This window comes from Idiotropiscis lumnitzeri, chromosome 10, assembly GCF_059441095.1.
Source record: "Idiotropiscis lumnitzeri isolate Australia: NSW breed Sydney's pygmy pipehorse chromosome 10, RoL_Ilum_1.0, whole genome shotgun sequence".
NCBI lineage: Eukaryota > Metazoa > Chordata > Actinopteri > Syngnathiformes > Syngnathidae > Idiotropiscis > Idiotropiscis lumnitzeri.
In genome coordinates this window covers 12876047-12899158 of record NC_142400.1, presented here as the reverse complement: position 1 = coordinate 12899158, position 23112 = coordinate 12876047, and the positions used below count along the sequence as shown (strand labels likewise).

Here is a 23112-nt window from a genome sequence, read left to right as displayed (position 1 = left end):
TCTCTCATATATCACAGACTACAATAGGCAATAACTTACAGATAGCACAAAGCACCTGGACCTTTTCACAGCTGGAACGTCTCTCGCTCTCGTGTGTTTTCTTTGCTTCCCTAATTAGTCAGTTGGCGAGGACCACTGGCCTAAGACATCAGCCTTTGGTGATTACCTGAGTTCATCAAAGGTTGCCTTTTCATGTGCTGTTAATGTTAAATAAAACACTGAGCCGACTAGATTACATATAAGATCTGTTGAGTTCTTTTCTGTGGTGCCAGTGTGCAGCAAAACATCCAACCAAACACAAAAGGAACCACTTTTCTGATATTTGTTTTAAATATATCAATTACATTGATTCAAGATTAGATCAATTAAATAAATATGAAATAAAATAAATAAAATACTTTCCTGAAACATTGCTGTTTTGAAAGAGTCAGCCAAATTTGTCAGGAGGCACCAACTCTCAGACCTGTTGATTTGTTTCAATTCTTCTACGGAAGAAACTACACCAAGGGTAACAACAACAAAGGCGAGGCGAAAAACAAAAAGAACAACTAAAAAGCCTGCATTGTCTAGCGTTAAATGTGTTAATGCAGACGACAATACATAAGCTTGCTTGCAACCTCATCATGCAAACCGGCTACAAATTGCCAATGACCCCACAGCTAATTGATGTGAACTTTCACTTAATACATTTGACAGATGAACAAAGATGGTGAGCACCATCTAAGCGCACAGTGCCACTCCAAAGACCAATGGCTCATTCGCCACTTTGCATTCTTTTCATTCCATTTCCAACTTTTTTTACTCGCTTTCTCTCCTTCCTCTCTCATCCACGTTCTACTCCATCCATCCCTCCCTCCCATGGCTACTCAGCACAGTAGTGTTTCAGACAAACCATCTGGTCCACTTTATTAATGACTGACCCATCCCGGCCTCAACGTCGCCTAGCTGCCACCAAAGTGTTCGAGTGTGTGGGGGTGTGCGTGTGTGTGTGTAAGAGCAGGTGCATGCTGACAAATGATGCAATCTTTTGTTTTTTTTGCAGGTTTGTCCCACAGAAGCAGGTGTAGCACCAACACCATGTTTTTACTATTGTCGCATAGTAAGCGTTAAGTACACCATTAATGAAATTTTATTTAAAAATGTCATTGGACAGGGGCCCATTGCACACAGCAATCGTATTCAGATCTGTATGAATACAATTTTCGGGCATCCAATTCATGAAAAGCAAGCTGCAGAAAAAAAAAAAAAAACTCATTTATTATAAACGGTTTCTACAAGCTCAGGCATATTCCCACTGTCTAACTTCCAGTCGTCTTCTGTGGAAGAAGGGTGTGAAAGGATGCCTGCTTACATCCAACCCCTGACAATAAGATTCGGATGAAACCGATCCGACAGAAAGAAAAGCGAGCAGGAAAAGATAAGAAGCGGAGCAGCTGTGCAGTTGCCTGGGGATTGATCCCTCTAAGACGCACTCAGCGTCTCCTCAGAGAATCAAGCGAAGGGGGGGACAAAGGGAATGACTTATGAAGACGCTCCACATGAAAGAGATGTGTCAACACTTTGATGGTAAAGAGTGACAGAGTGTAAATGCGGGAGAAGACGGAACGGAACGTGGAAGGTGTAGCATAGGAGGTCACGCTTGGGGAAAAAAAAGGTCAAAGAAGCTTCTTTAAGAAGAAAATATTTTAAAAAATTAAAAAATACAGTAATAGCTGCGTCAACAATTTTACACTGCATATACTGCATGTGTCGTCTCACTAACATTCCTCCAATCGCCACAATAAGATGTCGCATACTACTCGTGGGCAGGTCACAATAAGCAATTAGTTGTAACTTTTACCAAGCGCTTTGTAAAAATAACATGTTTAGAAATAGCTCAAGCAGAACCAGATGTGGACTAAGGGGGATTTAATTGCCAAGAAAAATAACACGTCATGGAGTGTTTCAGGTTTGACGAAGCAGATGTCAGAGATGCCAAGTGTTCCGATTTCTCCGTATTTTCTTACAGGCAGCCAGCCATATGTTGCACTGTCACAGATAAGTTGAAAACATTTTCAACGCAAAATTCGCCTGAGTGACCGAAAATCTACCTGAGCTATTTTTAGAACAATCCTGTGGATGACTCATATGGATCCTGGGGGGCCATCTGGCACCATGTTGGTGATGCCTCAGGTACAGTAGACACAAAGGATGAAAAGACATCTCAAGAAGCATCTAATTTACAGGATGCAGATGCCTTTGACACGCCATTTCTATATTTTTACCCGCCAAGCCTTGCCTCACCTGTACTCTACATGAGAAAAGCACACGAGTGAGCTACGAATATTGTGCAGAGAGGTTTTGATTTCTGTGATTAACCACAGCAATATTTTAACTAACTCAAAACTAAGGTCATTTCTAAGGTTAAGTCATTTTTATTTTCCATGTTTGAGATGTATGTTGAGAACGACTGTTCTAAAGGGTTCCTGGTAGCAGTTGTAAAATTTTATTGAATTTTATCACAGCGAAAATACCTGTAAGGTTTGGGATAGGTGCTTGACTGATAGCTGCCTCATCCTGTCACCTACAGTCATATCATACGCTAATCCAAAATTAAGCCATCCACTTAGTTTCCACTTGGAAGACATTTGGAACTCACGAGCAGGCTTTAACACTTAGCGTAAGATGTACGCATTAACACTTGCTACCTTCAAATGACGACTATATATATGTGGGTTTGTCTTTTGATAGCTTTCAGGATTAGTAATATTAGAATCTCTATAGAAGTTACAGAGACACGACAGAACTGGAGCAGGATTTGGGGATTTTAAATGACAAGAGGCAGGCATGTGTTTCCTCTTAACCCACACCAGCAAATTTATTGAAGTGTGTAATTTTAATTTCTGTACATGCACATATGAGCAGGAAAAAGTTTAACCTGAAATAAGAACATGCCACTTCTCATAATTCATACTTCAAAGCACTTGAGGTTTGGATTAAAGTTGGATTAAAATTTGGTTTTTAATTTGGTGGCATTTGCAGTATACAGTCCAACATCCAGCTTTGCCATGTTGTTGTTTTTTTAATGGCAACTAAATGAACATGACTATTTCAATTAGAATTGATTGTTACTTATGTAGAAAAGTATTAATCAATGTATCAACAATATTAGATTGTGCAGTCACTTGATCCTGAATCTTAATGATTTATTGTAACCAGCCAGAGGCGCATTTTAGGCCCGAACAAATATGCTACTTTATTGTAGTACCCAGAGGTGGGCATTCCATCATTGACGGACGCCTGGGTTTTGAACGGTCATGAAAACACATGCAAATCCCCAAAAAACTCACAAAACCCGACTAAGAGCCCTGAGGCACCCCTTTTCTAATACAAATATTCTTTCAAATACAGGAAGTACTTGTAAGCGCGTCATCATCGCCATAGCAAGCTAAACGTGAAGACATCAATTTTCTCCGCTGAGTTTTCACCTTATTTTCCGTCACTATGGCGAAAATAAATGATGATTTTTATCACATTGGCTATGCCATGGAAAATTCTGAAAACCCTCTGTAAAATATTTTATTGACAAATATATAAAGTGCATCCTCTCCTTGTGTGCACTCACCACATGTGGAGGCACTTGCTCCATCTTGGCGGCTGGTGTCCCAGGTCTGGGGTAGAACTGATTGATGAAGAGGCTGGGGAATCGATAACATTTCACCAGGTCTATAGTTTCTCTGAAGTCTTCCTCTGTCTCGCCAGGAAAGCCACAGATTATATCTGTCGCAATAGTTACACCTGGGACCCTGAGACAGACAGAGACGGAGAGTGAGAGATGATTCTGCTCAAATTAATGACTGCAACATACAATGGGAAGGCTGACCATGAACATTTTCTAACCTAGAAACTTTCAGAGATGACCACACTCCCCCGCCCCTCTCAGAATCCGCCAATTGCTTACATAATGTATAAACGATAAACAAATGGTTTCACACCTCAATTATGACAGATACCTTTTAGATGAACTTGTGTTGAAAAGCAAGGAAATAGAGACAATGAAAATCAATTACAGCATATGTCTAGCCACATGGATAAACCGCGCTAGATAATTGGCTATGATTGGGACAGGTTCTACCACAACTATTGCTGTTTGATCAATTTTTTATTGGAAAAACGAAGCTGATGTTGGTAATCGACCAACAATTTGCTAATGCCATAAAAGCGGAAAAAGTTCTGAAAAAGGGCATGGCCCCATGGACTCATTCAACCAACCAAAACCTGATTTGCAAACCTTTAGCCAATTGGTTGCTATTGATTATTGATTTGGTTGCTCACTGGATTAATTGTAGCCATCTTGGAAAAAGGGAATAAATTAATTGATTCGCTCTATGCATTGTGTTTGCATTGGCAAGTGTTGGATAGCATGTGAAAGAAACGCAAGGCCGGGTCATTGGTGGCTTGAAAAAAAGAAAAAAAAAAAAGAAAAAAACAACATCTCTCTTGAGTGCATACTTGACATTACCGTTTTAATGTATGCTGTTTTTACATGTTGCAAAAGAGTTTTAATGATTATCTCAAATCCCAGAGGCATTTGGCCTCATACTTGATGGCTAAATCAGCTGTCAATTACCACAAAAGGGCAAAATTAGCAATCGGAGAATTCTGACACAAACAACATTTAGAAGAGAAAAGTTAGAGTTGTGGCGATCCGATCACGTGATTGGAAATTGAGGCCGATCAAGATCTGCTGCAGGTGTCTTAAACATGACAATTAAACGTGAGTAAACAGCTAGACATGGCTTTGAAATCAGAGATTTCACAGATTTATTAGCGCCTTGTTGGCCACGCTTTATGCTTGGCATGGGTGAACACCAAAAGTGAAGTTACTTCTCCTTGGAAGTGGAGTCATGTGCTCTCGTTTTACTTTCACGATTTAGCGCTATGTGAAACTGATTTGTAACTTTAATATAAGACGTTTATTACATTACTGCACTAAATGTAATTTCAGATTTTAGTACTTGTAGGGAGGTTTGCATTGTAATTTTGTGGTGCACCGCTGACATGCTATGAAGACAGCAGAACCTTGATTTAACAGACTAATAGGGTCGAGCTGTCGTCTGTTAAAACTGATTTTTCAATAATTTGAAGGACTTTTTTTTAATGCCTGAAAAAAAAAATGTAAAAACTAAAACCACCCAGCAAAATGATGGTAAATAAATTAATAAATAGCTTGAAACTCTTTGAACAGTGTTAAAGTTCATTCAAACATGCGCTACTGGTGCTTGGGGAGGGTAAGGGTGTTTGAATTCCATGCTGCTAGTCGCTTTTATGAGCTGCAAGGTTAGCGTGCTGCCTTTTTTCACCTACGTTAAAGAAGGGCTTGACAAAAAAACAAACAAAAAAAAAAACAATATACTGCACCAAAATGTATGTAGGATGTTTGAAAGATGTGTAAACGACAAAGCCCTGCGTAAACAACAACTGTAGGCAGACACAACACGCTAGATTGACGCTTATGTGCAATGCCTTCGATGTGCAGGTCGCTCCTGCCAAGATGGCCGCCACATGTGTTCATGCATGCTTTTGATGGGATTGTCGCTCTAGCCAACATGGCCTCTACATAGGCACGTCTGTTAGCCAGATCTAGTCTGTACCGTATATACAATACAACTTTATTTATACGGCGCATTTCACAACAGCTATCTCTGTTACAACAGTGGCACGACCCAGAGATACGTGTAAAAGTTTCTGGCGGTTTACTGCGCCACAGAGCCAGTAAACAACAACGGCCAATTCTCGAACGATCAGACTTCGAGAGCGGGGTTTTGAGTGGATTGCGTCCTATTTGATGTCCGACAAATCCAAAATCTGTCAAATCTTAAGTCAAGGTTCAACTGTATTTGTTTACTTGTTTTGAATCACTCTTGCACTAGATTCATAACCATATTGAAATAGAGAATGTTGGGGAAGTTTTATGCAAATGGTAAAAAAAACTAAAAAGTAAAGACAATTGAAACAAATTGGATGTGCCCTTTATTTTCTCTTAAAAGCATTGCTATTGGCAGATACTCAATGTGAAGGGCAAAACAAAAAAGTTTTAATTTGATCATTAAGACAGGGCAACGGTCATCCATTATTTAAAGGATTAAAATCATTCTGATTACAACCGAGGCAACCTATTGAATACAAGCTGGCCACGAAACAAGGGCACTGTATCGATACTAAGCTTAGATTTCAATACATACTGAGAGAAACAACTAAGCAGACAGTATTTTCATCTTAACTAATGATCACCGCCAATACGAGATCAAGACAAAGGCATTGAGTAAAGAAAACAAACAAAAAAAAGTCATGATTCCCCCCCCCCTCCTCCCCAATCGAAATTTTTGATCATCTTTGATTACATTAGCTTCCAGCATCTGCAACCCCCTGATAACCTGTGACCTATTGATGAGTTCCAATTGGCTGATGGTCATTAATATTAACTAATGGCCTTCCAGCACAATCATCCTTGAGCTCTGAGATTTCACTGATAACTCCCCTAATGGAAAGAAAATAAAATGAAAACAAATTATGTCGATATATTAAACAGTAGCGCAAAGGACGTGTTTGATCAATATTTATTTAAAAACTATTTGCTGTCTAGAGGCTCTTTGGAATAATTGATTCAAAACCTCGGAACGGCGACGACGCTTTTGATGGTTTCGATGTACCCAAAGTTGTATTTTTTTAATAGCATGACATATGGTTTTTAGGACCAATTCAATTTGACATAAAAGTCAACGTTAAGCTGCATTATTTTTAAGTTATCATAAATGAATAAATGATAAATGAGCGCTGTTTATTGATGTCAATAGAGCATTGAGCATATTGCTTCAAGCTACTTCATTCAGTGGGAGGAGAAGTAAACCAAATCACTTCATAAACATGCAGATTTTTCTTTCGCTTCTTTTTTTTTTTTTTTTATGCACCGAGGGTAGTTTCATTTGGCTGTGTGTAGCCTTTGGTGGTGGGGGGAGGGTGCACGCTGCAGCCAGTGTGACATTATTTTACTAAGAGCATTCACACCATCCATGGACAAAAACGTTGAAATTCAGCCAAAGTGTAAAACAGCACATGGAGATGGAATACTGCAGGAAATATGTGGAAATCGACTTTTGTGGATTAGGTCGAGGCTGAAAAAAATAAATAAAAAAAAAAAACACTAACAACATGCTGTCATTTTTGACACCTTTGTTTCTCCAAGATCTAAGGGTGACAAAGGTGCGATATGAGATCATAATGAACGAGGGCCACATTTGTATACTCCTTGTTAAAATGAGATAGGGAGAAATGGAACTTGTTATTGTTCAACTTTCAAAACCAGAGTGAGAGAAACACAGAGATGGAGGTAATGATACAACGACAAGGGTGGAAACCGGGACACGCGCCATCTGAGTTTGCAGCTTCAATTTGCTTTCAATTAAATCAACAGGGCGCTATTTTTAAAACGGGCAGAGGAACTTAGATGAGAGAATAAACTTCTGTCAGTGTGATTTCAACAGCATTATGTTATATATACATGCATTCGATAAAAGGACACAATCTTTTTTTCCCTTACTGTCTGACATCACATCAGACTAAACCTTTCTTGTTTTTAGGTCAATTAGAGCTACCATTTTGTTTTGTTTTTTTGCTAAATGCCAGAGTAATAATAGTAGTTGACATTTTTATTAAAACAATTTTCATTACTTTGTTTAAAATGTGAAGTTTACCTAGAGTAAGATTACTTTGCCGTTCAACAATTTGGGGAAACCCCAGATGATGATGATGTCATGATTTTGGAAGCTTCATGTTTTTGGAGACACACCTGTGCATTTGGGTATTTGAAAGCACATCTGAAACGCACTGCTCCCTTGTGTAACATCATGGAAAAGTTCAAAACAATTCAATCAAGAGATCAAGTCGGGCTAGGTTAAAAATAAAAAAAAAAATCAATGTATCAATTTTAATACATTTTCCTTTTCATAGCGCAATATTAATTCATAAAACCGAAAAAATATTTTCTCACATACTCCATAAATGTACGTGACTTGACATGTCATGCGAGATCTTGTCACTTGGTGAAAGTAGAGTATCAAAACAAAATGGCAGAAGCAGTGAAGTCAGATGCATTTATTGTTTTGATCGGCGCTTGTTAAATAAAACTTACATGATTAATGTAACTGCATTGCGTGACAGCGACATACGTATAAACACCATGGGAATGTCCAGCCATCATAAAGAAGTTACATATCCCAGAGATGAATATGTATTAGTCTGAAATTTCAAGATATCAAAAGGTTGGGCCCAAATGGGTCTTCCAAATGGACAAGGAACAGAATCATCTAACTAAAATTAATATGATGGCTGAAACGGGTCATTTAGTAATACTTTGATTACAAAAAAATGTTGCAGAATTTTTTTTCTGCCTCAGTGAACCGTTAATTTGCTGTGCACTGTTGGGTTCTGTGCAAGGATGACAACCATAATTGAAAACGATTGCATTGCAAGCAATGAGAAAGTATCAAGGAGGGTTTCCCTGCTGCACGCGCAAACGCACACGTCAAGCCTTATAAAACAGTGCCAGTGCACAATCCAAAATACAGTAAGTGTCCAAACTAAAGAACATTTCTCATAACTGCTTCATAATAATGCCATAAATTAAGTGGCATTACTGATCCATTAAAATGTTCAATTTAAGTACCAGTGCCACCAGTCTGACAGAAGAATATGCTCAAAGGAAACGCAAGTCAATTAATTAAAACGTTAATCTGACCATCATTCTCCATCTGCCTACAAAAGGCTGAATTAAGCCTAAAAAAAACACACTATTGTCTTCTTCCTCTTTATTATCAACTCTTTGTTTGCTGAGGCTCTTGTGTGTGTGTATTCCTTTCCATATACTCAGTCATCCACTTCATCATATATTCAAACTGTGTGTATGCGGATGCAAGCGTGTTTACTCAACAGATGCCTGCGAGCGGGTCCCCCATGATAAGATAAAGACACGACCACTGGGACAGAAAAACTCGAAAAAAGACAATAAGCAAAAATAAGGAGGGCATGGAGGTAAAACAAAGGAGGAGATGGAAAGGTGAGTGAAAGAGACCATCTAGGAAGGTAAATATTTACAGATTCATCTGTTGGGACGAGACCATGCTACCCATCTGTGCTGCATTGTGCGTGTTCTCTGAAATGCTAATGCGCAAAACGGTGGGAGGTGGACAGGGGAGAATACGCTTCCGACGTTTGCAAAATTGCAGCCAATAAACTCATATCAAGACATAGTCGGACATGTCAATGGTCCGAGGGGGAACGTCATTGGCTGTCGCTGTCTTTGTGAGGCGAAAATGCCAAGCGCGAACAATTTCATTTCACAGGATCACATTTGCGGCATTCATGAAAACGGTGACATCTTTTAAAACTTGCATTTGGCTGGTTGAGGCTAACAGTGTTGGATACCATATATTGACGAGACATGGAAATGCATGGGTGTAGTCATACTAAAAATGAGACTTAGTCACACGGTCATTTGCAAAATGTGCAATTTCTCAAATAGAGCAGAAGTACAAGTGACGCAGGCCCAACTTGTTGACGAGCGGCCTTAAAATCCTCAGAGAAGTCATCAGCATTTTCTTTCCCCATGGCCCCAACTCCACCAATCACTTATACATTCTTGGACACGGAGAAATTGATCTCCAGCCATTTCTCTGGTGTTCAACTGCTCAACTTGATTATCATTACTCTAGACTTTTTTTTTTTTTTTTAATTTTCTGTTTCTCTAGAATGTGATGTTCATGTGATATAAGACAAACCAATTTGTCTACCACATATTTATTGGAATATATTTTAGTGTGATGGTTCTTCCCACATTGAACTGAAAAGCAGGAAATTACAATGGTGATAGCAGAAACAAACAAGGGTTGAATTTGCATGACAAAGAGCACGGCGGATTTGAACAGAAGGACTGTGGGTTTGTTTTGAGTCGACTGTAAGTCTGGGTACAAGTATAGTAAACACAAATAGTGGGTGAATATTGTAAACACCTAACAAAATTGGATTCTTACTGTCGCTCAATCTCAGATGAAATGAGTTCCGTTATGATGATAACCCAGATAATTGAATGAGCTATACTGCCTATAGCTATACCTCGCTAAAATCAAGGTATTGTAAATGGAAAAAAAAAATAATGCTTAAAAAAGTAAATTGTAAATTATGAGTAAATTATTGAAACATTTACGAAGCAGTGACATATAGAAAATGCCCACTACACACACATTCAGGAACACACACACACGCACGCACAAAAAAAGACAAACAAAAAAAAAAAATATATATATATATATATATATATATATGTAAATTAAAAGCAGCATTCTCCAAACTTTTTCACTGCCCATATTCATGTGAATACATCATTTCAAGGACCAAAATAAAAGCACATGATTAAAAATGTCACTCACCAATAGCTACGCTTCGCCGAGCTGTAGCTATTTGGCGTCTTTCAACAAAGTATTATGACACTGACAGTATAACAACACAGTGCAGTGTCATGTGGCATTTGTTATTCTATGATGTTGATGTTGCTGTTGTCACATTAATGGACAAAATCTGCCAATAAAGCATCATTTTTGTGTCGCTGCCCTCGTTTATCGGCGCTAATATGAATTGACTAGAACTAACAACGATCAGGGTGACCATTGAGCCCAGGCAGGGGTGCCCACACCTTTTCAGCATGTGAGCTTCTTGTTTGTTTATTTATTTATATTTATACATTCTTGATATTGACAATCAACTTTATATTGGTGCACCTTGCATAACTGCATGAACCCACATCGCACAATGCAACTAGACAGTCTGGACAGGAGCTGCAGATAGCGAGCAATGCGCACACCTCCAAATGAACATCAGTCATGTTGGGACGGTACTAGGGATTGGAATGTTTTTTATCAATGGACCAAAAGTCTTGCTCCAAATTTCCATCCAAGGCGGAACGACCGGCGTGACGCATTGGTTAGACCAGAGGTGTTCAACCCTGTTTCTTGAGGGCCGCTCTCCTGCCTGTTTTCCATTTGCCCCTGCCGCAACACAACTGATTCAAATGATCAGGATCATAATCCAGCTTCAACAGACCTTGCTGATTATCTGAACATTTAACTCAGGTGTCTTGTAGACAGGAAAACAGGTAGGACAGCGCCCCTTGAGGAACAGGGTTGAACACCTCCGGGTTAGACACCAAAGGTCAACCGTGACACACCACTGAAATAAAAAAAAAATATATCCAATACATTTTGTTTAAATTACCATAGAATCAACAGATTAATCTAAATGAATTATTAGTCGCACCCCAACAAAAACGTTAACTTATTAAGACTCCAGCAGCTTAGTTACCTTTATCTAGAATTAATCCCAACTTTTCACTATCCCAAAAAATGTGCAGGAATGTTAACTGTGGCTTGTTGCTTTCAGCAAACATAAGCCATTTGTCTGGAAACCTGCAGTTCAAAATAACCTCTGCGCTTGTGTGCAGTAAGTCATTTGTAAAGATCAAGGGAAGGAAAGGAGAGCCACATGAATAATGTTCCCACTGGAGTCATCCGTAAACTTTATCATTTAATGAAAGGGCCCGCGTAAAACTGAAGTTCAATTGAACTCGAGTGCACATGCAGAGACATGCATGCTTCATTAAGCGTGGACTAGATTTCTCAGAACACTCAAGACCAAAAGAACCAACGGACAGTCAGACAATGTGTGCATGCAGCGATCATCCTGCCAGCCTTTACACGTTATTTCAATTCAATCAAATCTTTAGTGACAGGCTTGCAACAATGCACTCATCCCACCTGGCCAGTTATTCAATAAGCTCAGTGCAAAAAGGATAAATGACGAAAAACTTTTGGGAACCAAACGTATGGTTGTTGAGCACAGAAAGAAAGAATATGCTTTTTTTTTTTCTTTTGCCAGTGAAACAAAAACTATGGTCAACATAAGAAGACAAACTCCCAGTTTTAATTGGAGTCATTGCCAAAGCACACACAAACGGAGAGAAGAATTAAAGAAGAATTAAAACCTTAACAATTTTTTATTGTTATTTATGATAGTCCATAGTCATGGTTAAAACCTGTAAAGAATGAGCTCAGAAAACTGATATAATTTAAAAGTCATCTTAAAACATTACCCTTATAAAAATAAACCAACAGTGTGAAGATGCTGACCTATGTTGCCAGGTTCCCACGGAACGATAACTCAACGATTTTAGCCCCGAATTTCCCCTCTTGACAATTGTAACATCACTCCTCTTAATGACTCTGGCTTTTCTATTGCAAGAAAAGGTCCATTGCAAGAAGTATTATATAGAAGCTATATAACGTTCATTTCATTCATTTCCAAATATGAACAGACAGAGGGAAATAAACTTGACAGGAAGTGTGTTGAAACTGCACGGGGTAAAAGTGCATTCCTAAGGCCTTAATAGCTTAGCAGCTAGACGTAACTTAACCTGCAAGCTTACTGCCTTGGCGGCACAGTTCCCTCCCTGGTAGACAACAGACAAAAGGAATGCAGAAAAACAAACGCAAGCAGTCAAGTGGCAACGACGTAGTGCTGTCCGTCAGTTGCAATTGAGCTCATTGGTCAAAAACCGCAGGAGTCACACAAACACGCATGTGCCAAAATCCTCGCACGCAAACTGTGTGGTTGACATGATGAGAGTGAGAGACCGGCGGGTGAGTCACTCACTGAAACTTGACAGGGTTGTTTGATGAACCCGAGTATCAGCTGTTCTGCTGTTTTTCAGCATTGAAGCAGAGCACAATTAAAGGTGGTTTACCTGCTGGTATTATGTTGCCACGATGGCCCTACATACATTTTGAGTGAAAATGTTCAGATTATGGAAAAAATATTAATCACAATTATTTTAGTAATAATTAAAAGCACGATTTTTTTTCGGTACAAAACAAAAAATATAAATAAAAAATATATATATAAATGAAAACTGTACTCAAACAAATCTATATATACCGTATATAATCATTTTTTACGATTATGCCAATTTTGTCATAGTATAGTACAGTATATTAATCGTCATTGAATTTCGATTAATTGCATAGCCCTATAGGAACGTATTGCATGAGTATGCAAATATGAACACTATTAAAGTATTTAAAACAGCAGATGACGTTGGGAAATATTGACTTGTAATCAGAGTTAAAACGTCTTGAAATTCACAACACAGCACATGAAAATTACCATGAGAACATAACGTAAGGCATTTTAAATTCATATTTCATCTCACTGATCAATTAAGAAAGACGCTATGAGGAGTCATCTTGAACAGTGAAGACACTTTGCATTCAGAGCCATTCATCGGTGCAACCCTATCAGTTGAAGAGGCCAATGAAGAATCACACTCGTACCGCTTAGCTGAGTGTCAATGCAACTGAGTACATCTATTTTTCTACCTCTCTCTCCGAACGAGAGCGTGAGCTTCACAACAGGAAGGACAGGTAATGGGTGTCTGAGAGGAGAGAAATCAATTACACCACTTAATGAATGAATTACTTCTGGTAATTAAAGCTTTAAGTCTTCTCTCTGTGTGAGTGTCCGGAAGAATACAAAGTGCAATGAAGTGTCAATAAGACAAACACGTAGGCATACAAACAAGACTTTTGTTTTCATGTAAACTTCTAGTTTCATTATGTATAGTAACATTAGTATGAATACCAGGCTGATTGATTTTTTTTAAATCCAGTATTCTATTGGGCGGCGTGGCTTAGAGGTTGAGTGGTCGTATCCCAACCCAGAGGTGGTTCGATCCACGGCCATTGTGACCATGTCAAATTGTCCGTGAGCGAGAGACTCAACCTAGTAGCTCCGGACGCTACGTCATCAGTACGTAAAAGAGGTAACAGTGTTGAAGCGCTTTGCGTACCAAAGGTAGAAAAGTGCTCTACAAGTGACACAGAACATTTACCAAATTGAGGAAACAAATTAAGTTTTATTTTGCATTGAAGTGGAATTCAAAATACATTTTCCCCCGTACTGTTTATTTAACAATTACAATTGTTTATTTGGTATTTTTTTTAAACTGTTTAAAGTTAAACAATGGCTCCAAAATATTACTCGATTTATTTACTCGACTAAATCAAATATTTGTTGTTGTCTAACACTCCTAATGTATACAACTTCAGTTTTTAAGCCAACACTGGTAGCGGATGAAAATATGGACTCTATAGTAACCATCATCTGAATTCTATTTAACTTAAAATGTATAACACACACAGTTTCAACACACTTACAAATTCTGATTCTGATTTGATTCTGACAAATATTTGTCAGTCAAAAATGTTTAAACCACATTGGCAGTTCCACACTTCCTCACATTTACACCCAAGTCATGAAACAAAAAGAAAACAACGAGATTCAGGAAAAACAATACTTTCTTGATGAGAAAACGCGACCACAGTTTTGTTGAAGATTTGTGGCTTTTGTGAAGCTGAGACAGCATTGAACATGGAGGCTTTCGGTCTTTCCACTGCCTTGCGTCGTGTGGCGGAAGGGGAGCAAAATAATTGAGGGGTAAATAGCTGAGAATTCCCGCCAGTGAAACCGGGCCAGACCTGCCTTATTTGCTGCTCTTGCTTCCCGCTTGTCTTCCCTCCACGTCTCCCTCTATTTCTCTCTCTCTCTCTCTCTCTCGCTCCTATCTTATCACGGCTTTTTTCACTTCTTGTTTTCTTTCAGGGCCCCTGGGGAGAGTGACGCCCCTCCTGCATGCTACACCGGTGAAACATTAGCCCCATCTGATACCTTAAACCTGAAAGAGTGTGACCAGTAAACCAATGAAGGCATGTCATCAGCAACGCCCACGCACGCACACACACACAAAGCAGTCACGCTACGACTGCATGTGTCCTCTTGAAACACAGGGAGGCTTGATATCACCCTGTCACTCCTTCTGACTAATAGAGATGACTAACACATGAACACACACAGACGCTACACAAACACAACCATCTTGGAGCCATTTGGAGCCAGTCACTACGCTCAAGAGACAGACTGGCAGACAGAAACATGCACACACACATGCAACATTTATCAACACGTTCAATCAACAGTCAACAGCATCGACTCTGCAGTTTCACACTGCAGACAATAACGTCTAGCATAGTGTTTAGTAGCCTGTTTGGGACCTATGTGACAACTTAAATGAGAAAAGACAGAGATACTGTCTCTGTTGAGTTTGAAATGATCGCAATAGTGATAAAGATAAAGATAAAGATGTCCTTTATTATGCTAACTTCAATTAGCCTGTTTTGTGATTTCCAAGTGAATTCGGCTAACGGGCTTATGTTAGTCTGATGAGAATAAAAGTGATGCTGTGTTGAAAGAACAATTTAGGCAAAAAAAATGCTTGAGGCAAAAAACACTTTGTCCCTCATTTGGAGAACTTTTAGCAGCTTGATAAATTAAACAAAGCACCTTCAAGTAGGGCAGAATCTCATCTTGTCAGTATGATAAAGATGTGTACTTGAGCTAGGTGCAAATTTGATTTAACAAATGAGTCAGGTAACACTTCAATCTGTAGCCATCGGAAAATGGATTAGCAGAAAACAGGTTTTCTTGAAAGTTAAAAGGCAGCTAAGAATAGTCTCGACCGTGGGGCTCCTGACGTCACTCGCAGAACCACATGCTGGTTGCCATTGTAATACATTGTTGATTGTCCGGGGAGCTGCTCAATTGTCGTCGTTTGTGGCGATGCATTGTTCGCATTCTGGGAAGCATCTATCTGAGTGTCCAAAACCAAAGAATACGGCACGTAAATGGACCAATTCCGTTAAGGCAAATAGAATTTGAAGTCTGTGTCGATGAGTATTGTTTGTCACAATCACTTCGAAGATGCTTTCTCAGATGCACACTCATTAAAAAAAAACATCAAAAGAAAAACGAAAATGTATTTCCTCTCCTTCCAAGCCTTAATACTGGACCCGCCAGTAAACCGCAATGAAAAGAGGCAAAGGTGACACTTAGTGAAGTCAGGTTGTCGTCTTAATAGAAGCATGTCCATGCCTTGAGCTGGACAGACATTTCAGAGGTCAGGAACAAAAAAGCTTCAGGAAAACCGATCCACAAAGCTGACAATGACCAAAGAATGCCTGGTAGCCACTCATCCACAGATCTCCACCCCCGCGCAATCATCAATACCTTCCTGGTAACAATGGGTAGCGCCTTCGTTTCTGCCACTAACAGCCAACTAGCCTTGCAGTTATGCATAAGAATAGAAGGCTGACAGACTCCTCCTGCGCACACAGACAGCACCAATAACCCCTCAGACACTTACATGTGTTTCATCTTTGGCCCCTGTGGTTCAGACACGCTTAATCCAAAGGAGTAGTTGAGCGGGAAAATCCACTTTGATCATATAATAAACTACAAAATAAGTGTGGAGAATCTTCTGACCATGTTCACTAACTGTGTAACCGCTTTATTCCACTATAACAGGATTTTCTCCATACATCATTACATAAGGGCTGCACTTCATTATTTCACTTTAATTGATAGAAGCGGCAAGAAAATGGTGAAAACAGTTGGCCTATGCTGACAAATTACCAAATTTAATGAAATAATCATTCCACTTACAATGTGAATTATGCATGGAGAAACACTTCTTGATCTGACGGAATTGGAGAAATGAGTTATGTTAAGGGCAGAACATTTAAAGTAACAACATTACTCTGCGGGGGATTGCCCGTCGCAAAACAATGAACTTGAACTCTAATGTCAACACACATTCTATTTTGTACATGAAAAAGCTTCCAGTATGAAGCTATTTGCTTTAGTATTAACGACCACGTTTACATAGACACATTTATATGGATTAAAAACCTGAACAGAATAAAAATGCTTTATGTACACAATATATTCAGAAAATTCTAACCCAATCAAGCCCATTCCCAAAAACGTTTTATTCTCAACGAGAGGGGTAACTTATGTCGATTGATAATCGGCACACACGAATACACTCACCGAAGGTTAGGAACAAACCATCTTTACCGCACATGTCTATGATGTCAATATGCACATTTCTGTTATTCCCGGAAGCTAGAAATGGCAGAAGCAAGACTGAACTGAAAAGTGTGATCTGGAGTTGACATTGCAGCTCCATTCGGGAAGCGATAACTTCATGTAATAGCACATACGGAAAAATACGGCAAATAACGCTAATGTTTAAAGTATAAATGGACGGAGCGATGTTTTGTTGACACACGGAAGTTGCTACAGTTTTTTCTACTACCATTTCAAGCGTAAATGGTAGTCTCCATGAAAACAGGGAATCCGATGATAATTTTAATCCGAACTCTGATCCGATTAACGAAATGTTTCCCAAATTGAACGTAGCCACTGTGAACAAAACCAATAAAAAAAAGATCATTTAAAAACTCAGAAAATTGTAAAAGAAATTGTGAGATTTATCGATATCAAGTGTAGCTTTTGGAGATGGGGGAGCGTCTTGCTTATTTTGCTGGTTCCACACTGCTATTACACAACTTTCAAGGATCTTTCAAGGCTTATCACACCATTTTTCTAACATTCCACAGCTAGATGTTTTCTCCGAGCATGTTGAATTATGAATTAGCTAAAAAATATAACATTGAATAGTAAGAAAAGTAATTTCTGAAAAATCTCAAAAGCATTGCTACCTTACATTTACAGTACAAAAAAGTTTGGTTAAAAATATCACCATTTTGAGTAAAAAATTAAAAAAAATGGACCAACACACTATGTGGGTCAATTTGACCCAACTTTCTGGGTTGTTTCCTGCAAAAACAACCCAGAAAATAGCTATTTCTGTATAAAACAACCCCAAAAAAGAAGTTGTTTTGTAGTAAAATTGACCCAATTAGTTGATCGACCCTTTTTTGACCCAACATTGTATTATTTTAAACCCAACTGTTTTCAGAGTGCGCTGTTGAGGATGTCAAGGAGGGAGGTCCGATGTGTGTCTGCACGTTTTTGCTGATTAGAGAGGCCAGAAGCATTTGACCCTTCATGACCTCCGCGACGTTGGTGGCACGAAGCAGAAAAAAAAAATGGATATCACCCGTCATGTGTGAGTGAATAAGATAAACCCTGACCTTGCATTGAACAAGAGTTGGTCTGTCTCTTGCTTTGCGGTTAACTTCATTTGCCCTAACAAAGCACTAATTGTCATCTGTGAGGCTCCCAACCCAACCACCTGCTAACCAACACACGCAAGCACACACACACACATGCACACAAACGCACACACACAGGGAATTCCCTTTCAGCTTTGAGTAGTCAGCTTTGACAGTGAGCACTTAAAAGTGAGGAGACAAATGAATTAGTCACTTGCTGACTCGAACATTCACAATAAAGAGGAAAGTTATTGCTAATCTTGCCAGGTTCTCTAAACAACTTGTGATTTCATTACAGCCGCGAGACAAACTACGTAAACACTTGGGAAATACTAAAATGTGACGTAATCTTGTAAGTAACAACAATCAGAGTTGCTCGATTATGAAGAAAAGTATTTGTGATTATTTTAGTAATGTTTGAAATCATGATTATTCAAACGATTATTATTTTTAAGAGTACAAAACAAAAAAATGTATGAATGGAAATAAATACATTTTTTAAATTTATTTTATCTTGGAAAAAAACGATGATTTCCTTGTATAAACAAAAAGTGCATTGGATTTTACTTGCTATACACTTTGAAATTGCCAAAACTGTTCTAACAGCTACATAAACCATTTCACTAGAATGCACACTAAATCCAATCTAAAAACATCTTTGATTAGCAAATAACTCTCAGAAATATCTGGCGATGCTGACGTCTCTCTTGATGAATTTATATCATGTAAAATGTTAAATAAGAATGGCTACCACTCGGAAGGAAGTGACTGCTGTCCCAAAAATATTTGCTGCCCACTTGAAGCTTCCAAATGAGCATCTGGATTTTAACGTAAGACGTACCAAAACATGCAGCAAAACGTACAACATTTCTGACATGGCAGACATTTTGTCCTAATGGACATCAATGACCAATTGCTGCGTATATAACATGAATCAAGACAACTAAAATGAGTGACGAGACACTAGGGCTTGTCTGTGACACGTCTTTGTCGGCTCAAAATCGGGCAACATTCGTGCAGATTGACGTCAGAATTAATCAGTGTGTATTTGATTTATTTATTTTTTTCTTGCAAAATTACAAAGTGGGACAACTTTTCTATTTAATCGTTAGCGGTGTAACGCTCAAAGACGTAAACAATAATAATAATAATAATAATAATATTCCCTTTATTAGTCCCACAATGGGGTAATTCGAGATTCGAACCCAGGCCTCCTGGGGAGACTGGGTCCTGAACGCGGCGCCTTAGACCACTCGGCCATCCTGGCAGTGAACGCAGTGAAACATGAAAAATAGGAGTTCCGCTAGCACTCAAAATGCGTGATCATGAGTGAAGACTTTGGAGAGCCAATCGGTAGTGGACACACACAAGCATGCTAAGTGCGACATCTCTGGTCCCTCCCAAGCAATGTGCACATTTTCACGGCCACTGGAGAGGGCGTCCTCGGCAGCATTCTCGCGCCAGGCTAATGGCCGGCTGCCGCGGCGGGGCAATCCTGGTTTTATTTCCACGCTGCCCCCACCCGTCTCGACGAGGGATATGGTCGAGCAAGATTATTCATGGGTGGCCACGATGGCGTGACGCAACGCTACCCCCGGCCCACTAGAAACCAGCCGCGAGAAACCAGGCTTTCGCACTTTTACCCATAAAGTGTTTGCTTGATGGTTTTTATTTGCGTCATCACAACATCCTGTTTCTGCCATGATGTTTTGATATTTTGGTCATTTTCAGCAGAAATTTTAGGTGCATCCTCATAGTTTCGTCATTGTTTTGTGACTTATTATACAGTGACTTTGCCCCAAAAGTATGTTTCACAAATGCTAGTCAACACCCTAATATTAAGTGACAAACCAAAACCAGATACAAACCAAAATCAAACTATACTAGTTTAAAAAAAGAAATTGTATCAAAGTCCAAACAAAACAAATTGAGTTGAGAGAAGTACAAGACACTCTCACGCCACCCAACATAGCGGACGTATGTTTTGGCTTGTCCTGGGCCTCAGTCCCAGACAGACAGAGAGTTGCATCCCAGTCATTACTGCTCCAGCTAAATTGGGCCAATGACTAGATGAATACCGTCGCTGAGTTTACTTAACCAACATTATGTTTAGGTAACAGAAGCCAGCAACTGACTGACCGTGCATAAATATATACAAAGACGACTCGCACAGCGGGAAAGTCTGCCAGTATAAACACGAATCTTATGATGAGATACACTGAGTGTGGTAAGCTTGTGTGCGTCTCCTTAGACATTTGTCACGGCCTTTTAGGATTAGTGTCACTGTGTTGAATTTCATCTGTACACTAAAACAACAACTGGAGACTGTGGAGGAGACCTCTACTAAGGCCAAATAATTCCCTAAGACACAAATCAACACACCAAGACAAGAGTCAATGTTAAAGGGGCATTAGTCCTGGGCAGAAAAAATAGAATTGTTAAGACTTCTGCCCCGGCGAAAGATGGACTATGACGAATCAGTCAGCTACAAAACTTAAGGACAGGCTTGACAGATGGATGGAAAAAGAGAAAAATGTGGCAGAAGGAAACTTTAAACCTAACATAAATTCTAAAGCGAAATAAGGGACTGTAAACGTGTCAAGCAGGGAGTTTTCAACTCCCAATACCAAATCATGTTTCAAACTTGAGGTAGATTACCTGTAAACAGCAAAGACCAGATAGGTCAAGATTTCTTTTTACATAACGTTTGGGAAAGACAAGATAGTAAATTGTTTACTCACTGAATCCAAACCAAGGACTGTGTGGTAAAACAGTACAACCACGGGGAAAACATAAAACATTAATAGTGAGGCTAAACAGTAATTAGACGAAGTAAAAGATTTACAATTTGGAAGGTTGTTGATAGTGCTATAAGCAGAATTTTGACTGGAAAGCCATTAATCCGTTCCAGGCCCCAAAAACACCAAATACTTGAGAAAAAAAAAAAAACATGGTTGTTTTTTTTAAATAGGAAAACTAGCACTGTATAAGAATCATGACATAAAAGTACCTCAGGGACCTCAGGGTGAAAATGCTAATCAAAATTGTGAAGCCGTTTTTTGAAGACTCACGCAAGCAAACTGTACCTTACTACTGCCAACCATACCCCAAAACAGGTTCTGAAAAGTGGGTGTGTACGGGTAGGCTCAATGGCCATGGCTAACGTAAAGTCATACAGAACCATAGAGCATGGTAAAAATGGAAGGGCGCTCAAATATGGATGGGGTATCGATTGATTATTCTAGTCACTTACAACACGAGCAAAATAAGAGCGGGAAAAACAAACTGTTTGGGTGGGAAACGGTGAGACCTATAAATATACTGTTGGTTTGAACACAGGAAATAAAATGAACATAAAAAACTAAAATACTTGCAATATAGTGATCGGAGATGTAAATATACCTCACATAAGGATAAGAGGTTATCATCTGGCAACAGCAATATCATCCTTGCAAATAACATACACATTTTATTCCTAAATCACTCTATAATACCAAGAAATTTGCGTCTGATATGAGCGATAAACTCATTTTCATATGAATCTCTTCATGTTGTATTATTGATATTTGAGCAGAGCGACAATCAATCAGAGTCAAACTGATTATTATTATTTTTTTTTTTTTTTACATACATTGTGCTTATATTTTACTTTGAGCACAATCCAACAAGAGGGGCATTCGGTTTTACAGTAATATGTATACACCAGGGAGGAAGGTGAAATTGTTGTCAAATCAAGATTCAAGAGTTGTACCGTCACATGCAGCGCCGAAACAGCGAAATGTGTTTCCTTTACACAAGCTCAGAACAGCATTATCAAAGAGAAATATAATAAAAGGAATAAACTTAACTCCAGGCATAAGGACAACAAATCTAAGCAGAGTGTTAGACGACACAATAGCATTTAGGATGGGAAAATATTGCTATGCCAGATGAGGCACTATTTGTACATTGTAAATATATCAACATTTTTCATGCTTTTGTTTTATGTTGATATAGTTTTATTCTTCGGCTCCTGAGTTGTGCATGCGATGCTTAGTTTATTGCCATGATGCACCTGCAGGGCTGTCGCTTGCGAATGTGCAACAAATGGTCTTTTTAAATCGGGTGCAAAACGCACAAAGAATTGCCGACACAAACGACCAGAAAACTGCAAGATGCATTGGAGTGATGTCAGAAAGGATTGAAAAAAACAATCTTCAAAGGTTTATAAATATGGCATTGATGAAAGATGAAAACATCATTAAGGTCACGTCTCCCTTCAAAACCACAAGTCCATAAAAGGTCAACAGCTCGCCTTACCTTTCTTTCAAGAAGTCAACCACTCTTCTGAAGTCATCAATGCAATACTCTCTCTTCATGTCCATGAGTACGCTGTCTGAAGCTGACTGCACAGGGACGTGAAGGAAGGCATAGACACGCGGGTGATTCAATATCTTCGCCATCTCCTGAAGAGGTACGGGACAGACGAGGAAGGAATGGTATTATTTGTTGAATGCAAAAGCAACTTGTGAGCATTAAAATGTATTAATGAGTTTACTTGATTATGATGCTCAAAATTGTATCATTGGTTGTGTATCTGCACAGACACAAAATATAACCAAAAAAACAAATAAATGGGCTGTTTCACAACGAGATACATGTGTTTGTGTGTGTGAGTTTTTTTTAATGCCTTATCATCCTTTAAACGGGCACAGTGAAAACAACTGCAGGCTTAGAATTAAATACATGAAAGGACTTTTAAAAAAAAAAAATTCTTACATTGCTGTGCTTCAACATATGATGATGCTCTGACAGACCACATTTTTGTTTGATTTAAGTGAAATTAAGAGCTTCATTAAAAACGAGCATTGTTGTGTTTTTTGTCGCAACGATCCATTTAAACTAACATGCTTTTTAATAGGCCATATTAATTAGGACAGTTAGCAGGGCTATTACATTTTTTTTCAAATTATAATTT

At 38.9% G+C, this 23112-nt stretch overlaps 1 protein-coding gene across 1 annotated transcript in view; it reads right to left on the bottom strand.

The window, feature by feature from the left end:
* Positions 1 to 23112, bottom strand: part of cdkal1 (CDK5 regulatory subunit associated protein 1-like 1) — a 182517-nt gene that overhangs the window by 47032 nt on the left and 112373 nt on the right. The window contains exons 10-11 of the mRNA XM_088306867.1: positions 22455 to 22600; positions 3605 to 3785 (exon numbers count right to left, since the gene is read on the bottom strand). Coding sequence (XP_088162993.1) covers positions 3605 to 3785; positions 22455 to 22600 — 327 coding nt within the window. The remainder of the gene's footprint in view (positions 1 to 3604; positions 3786 to 22454; positions 22601 to 23112) is intronic.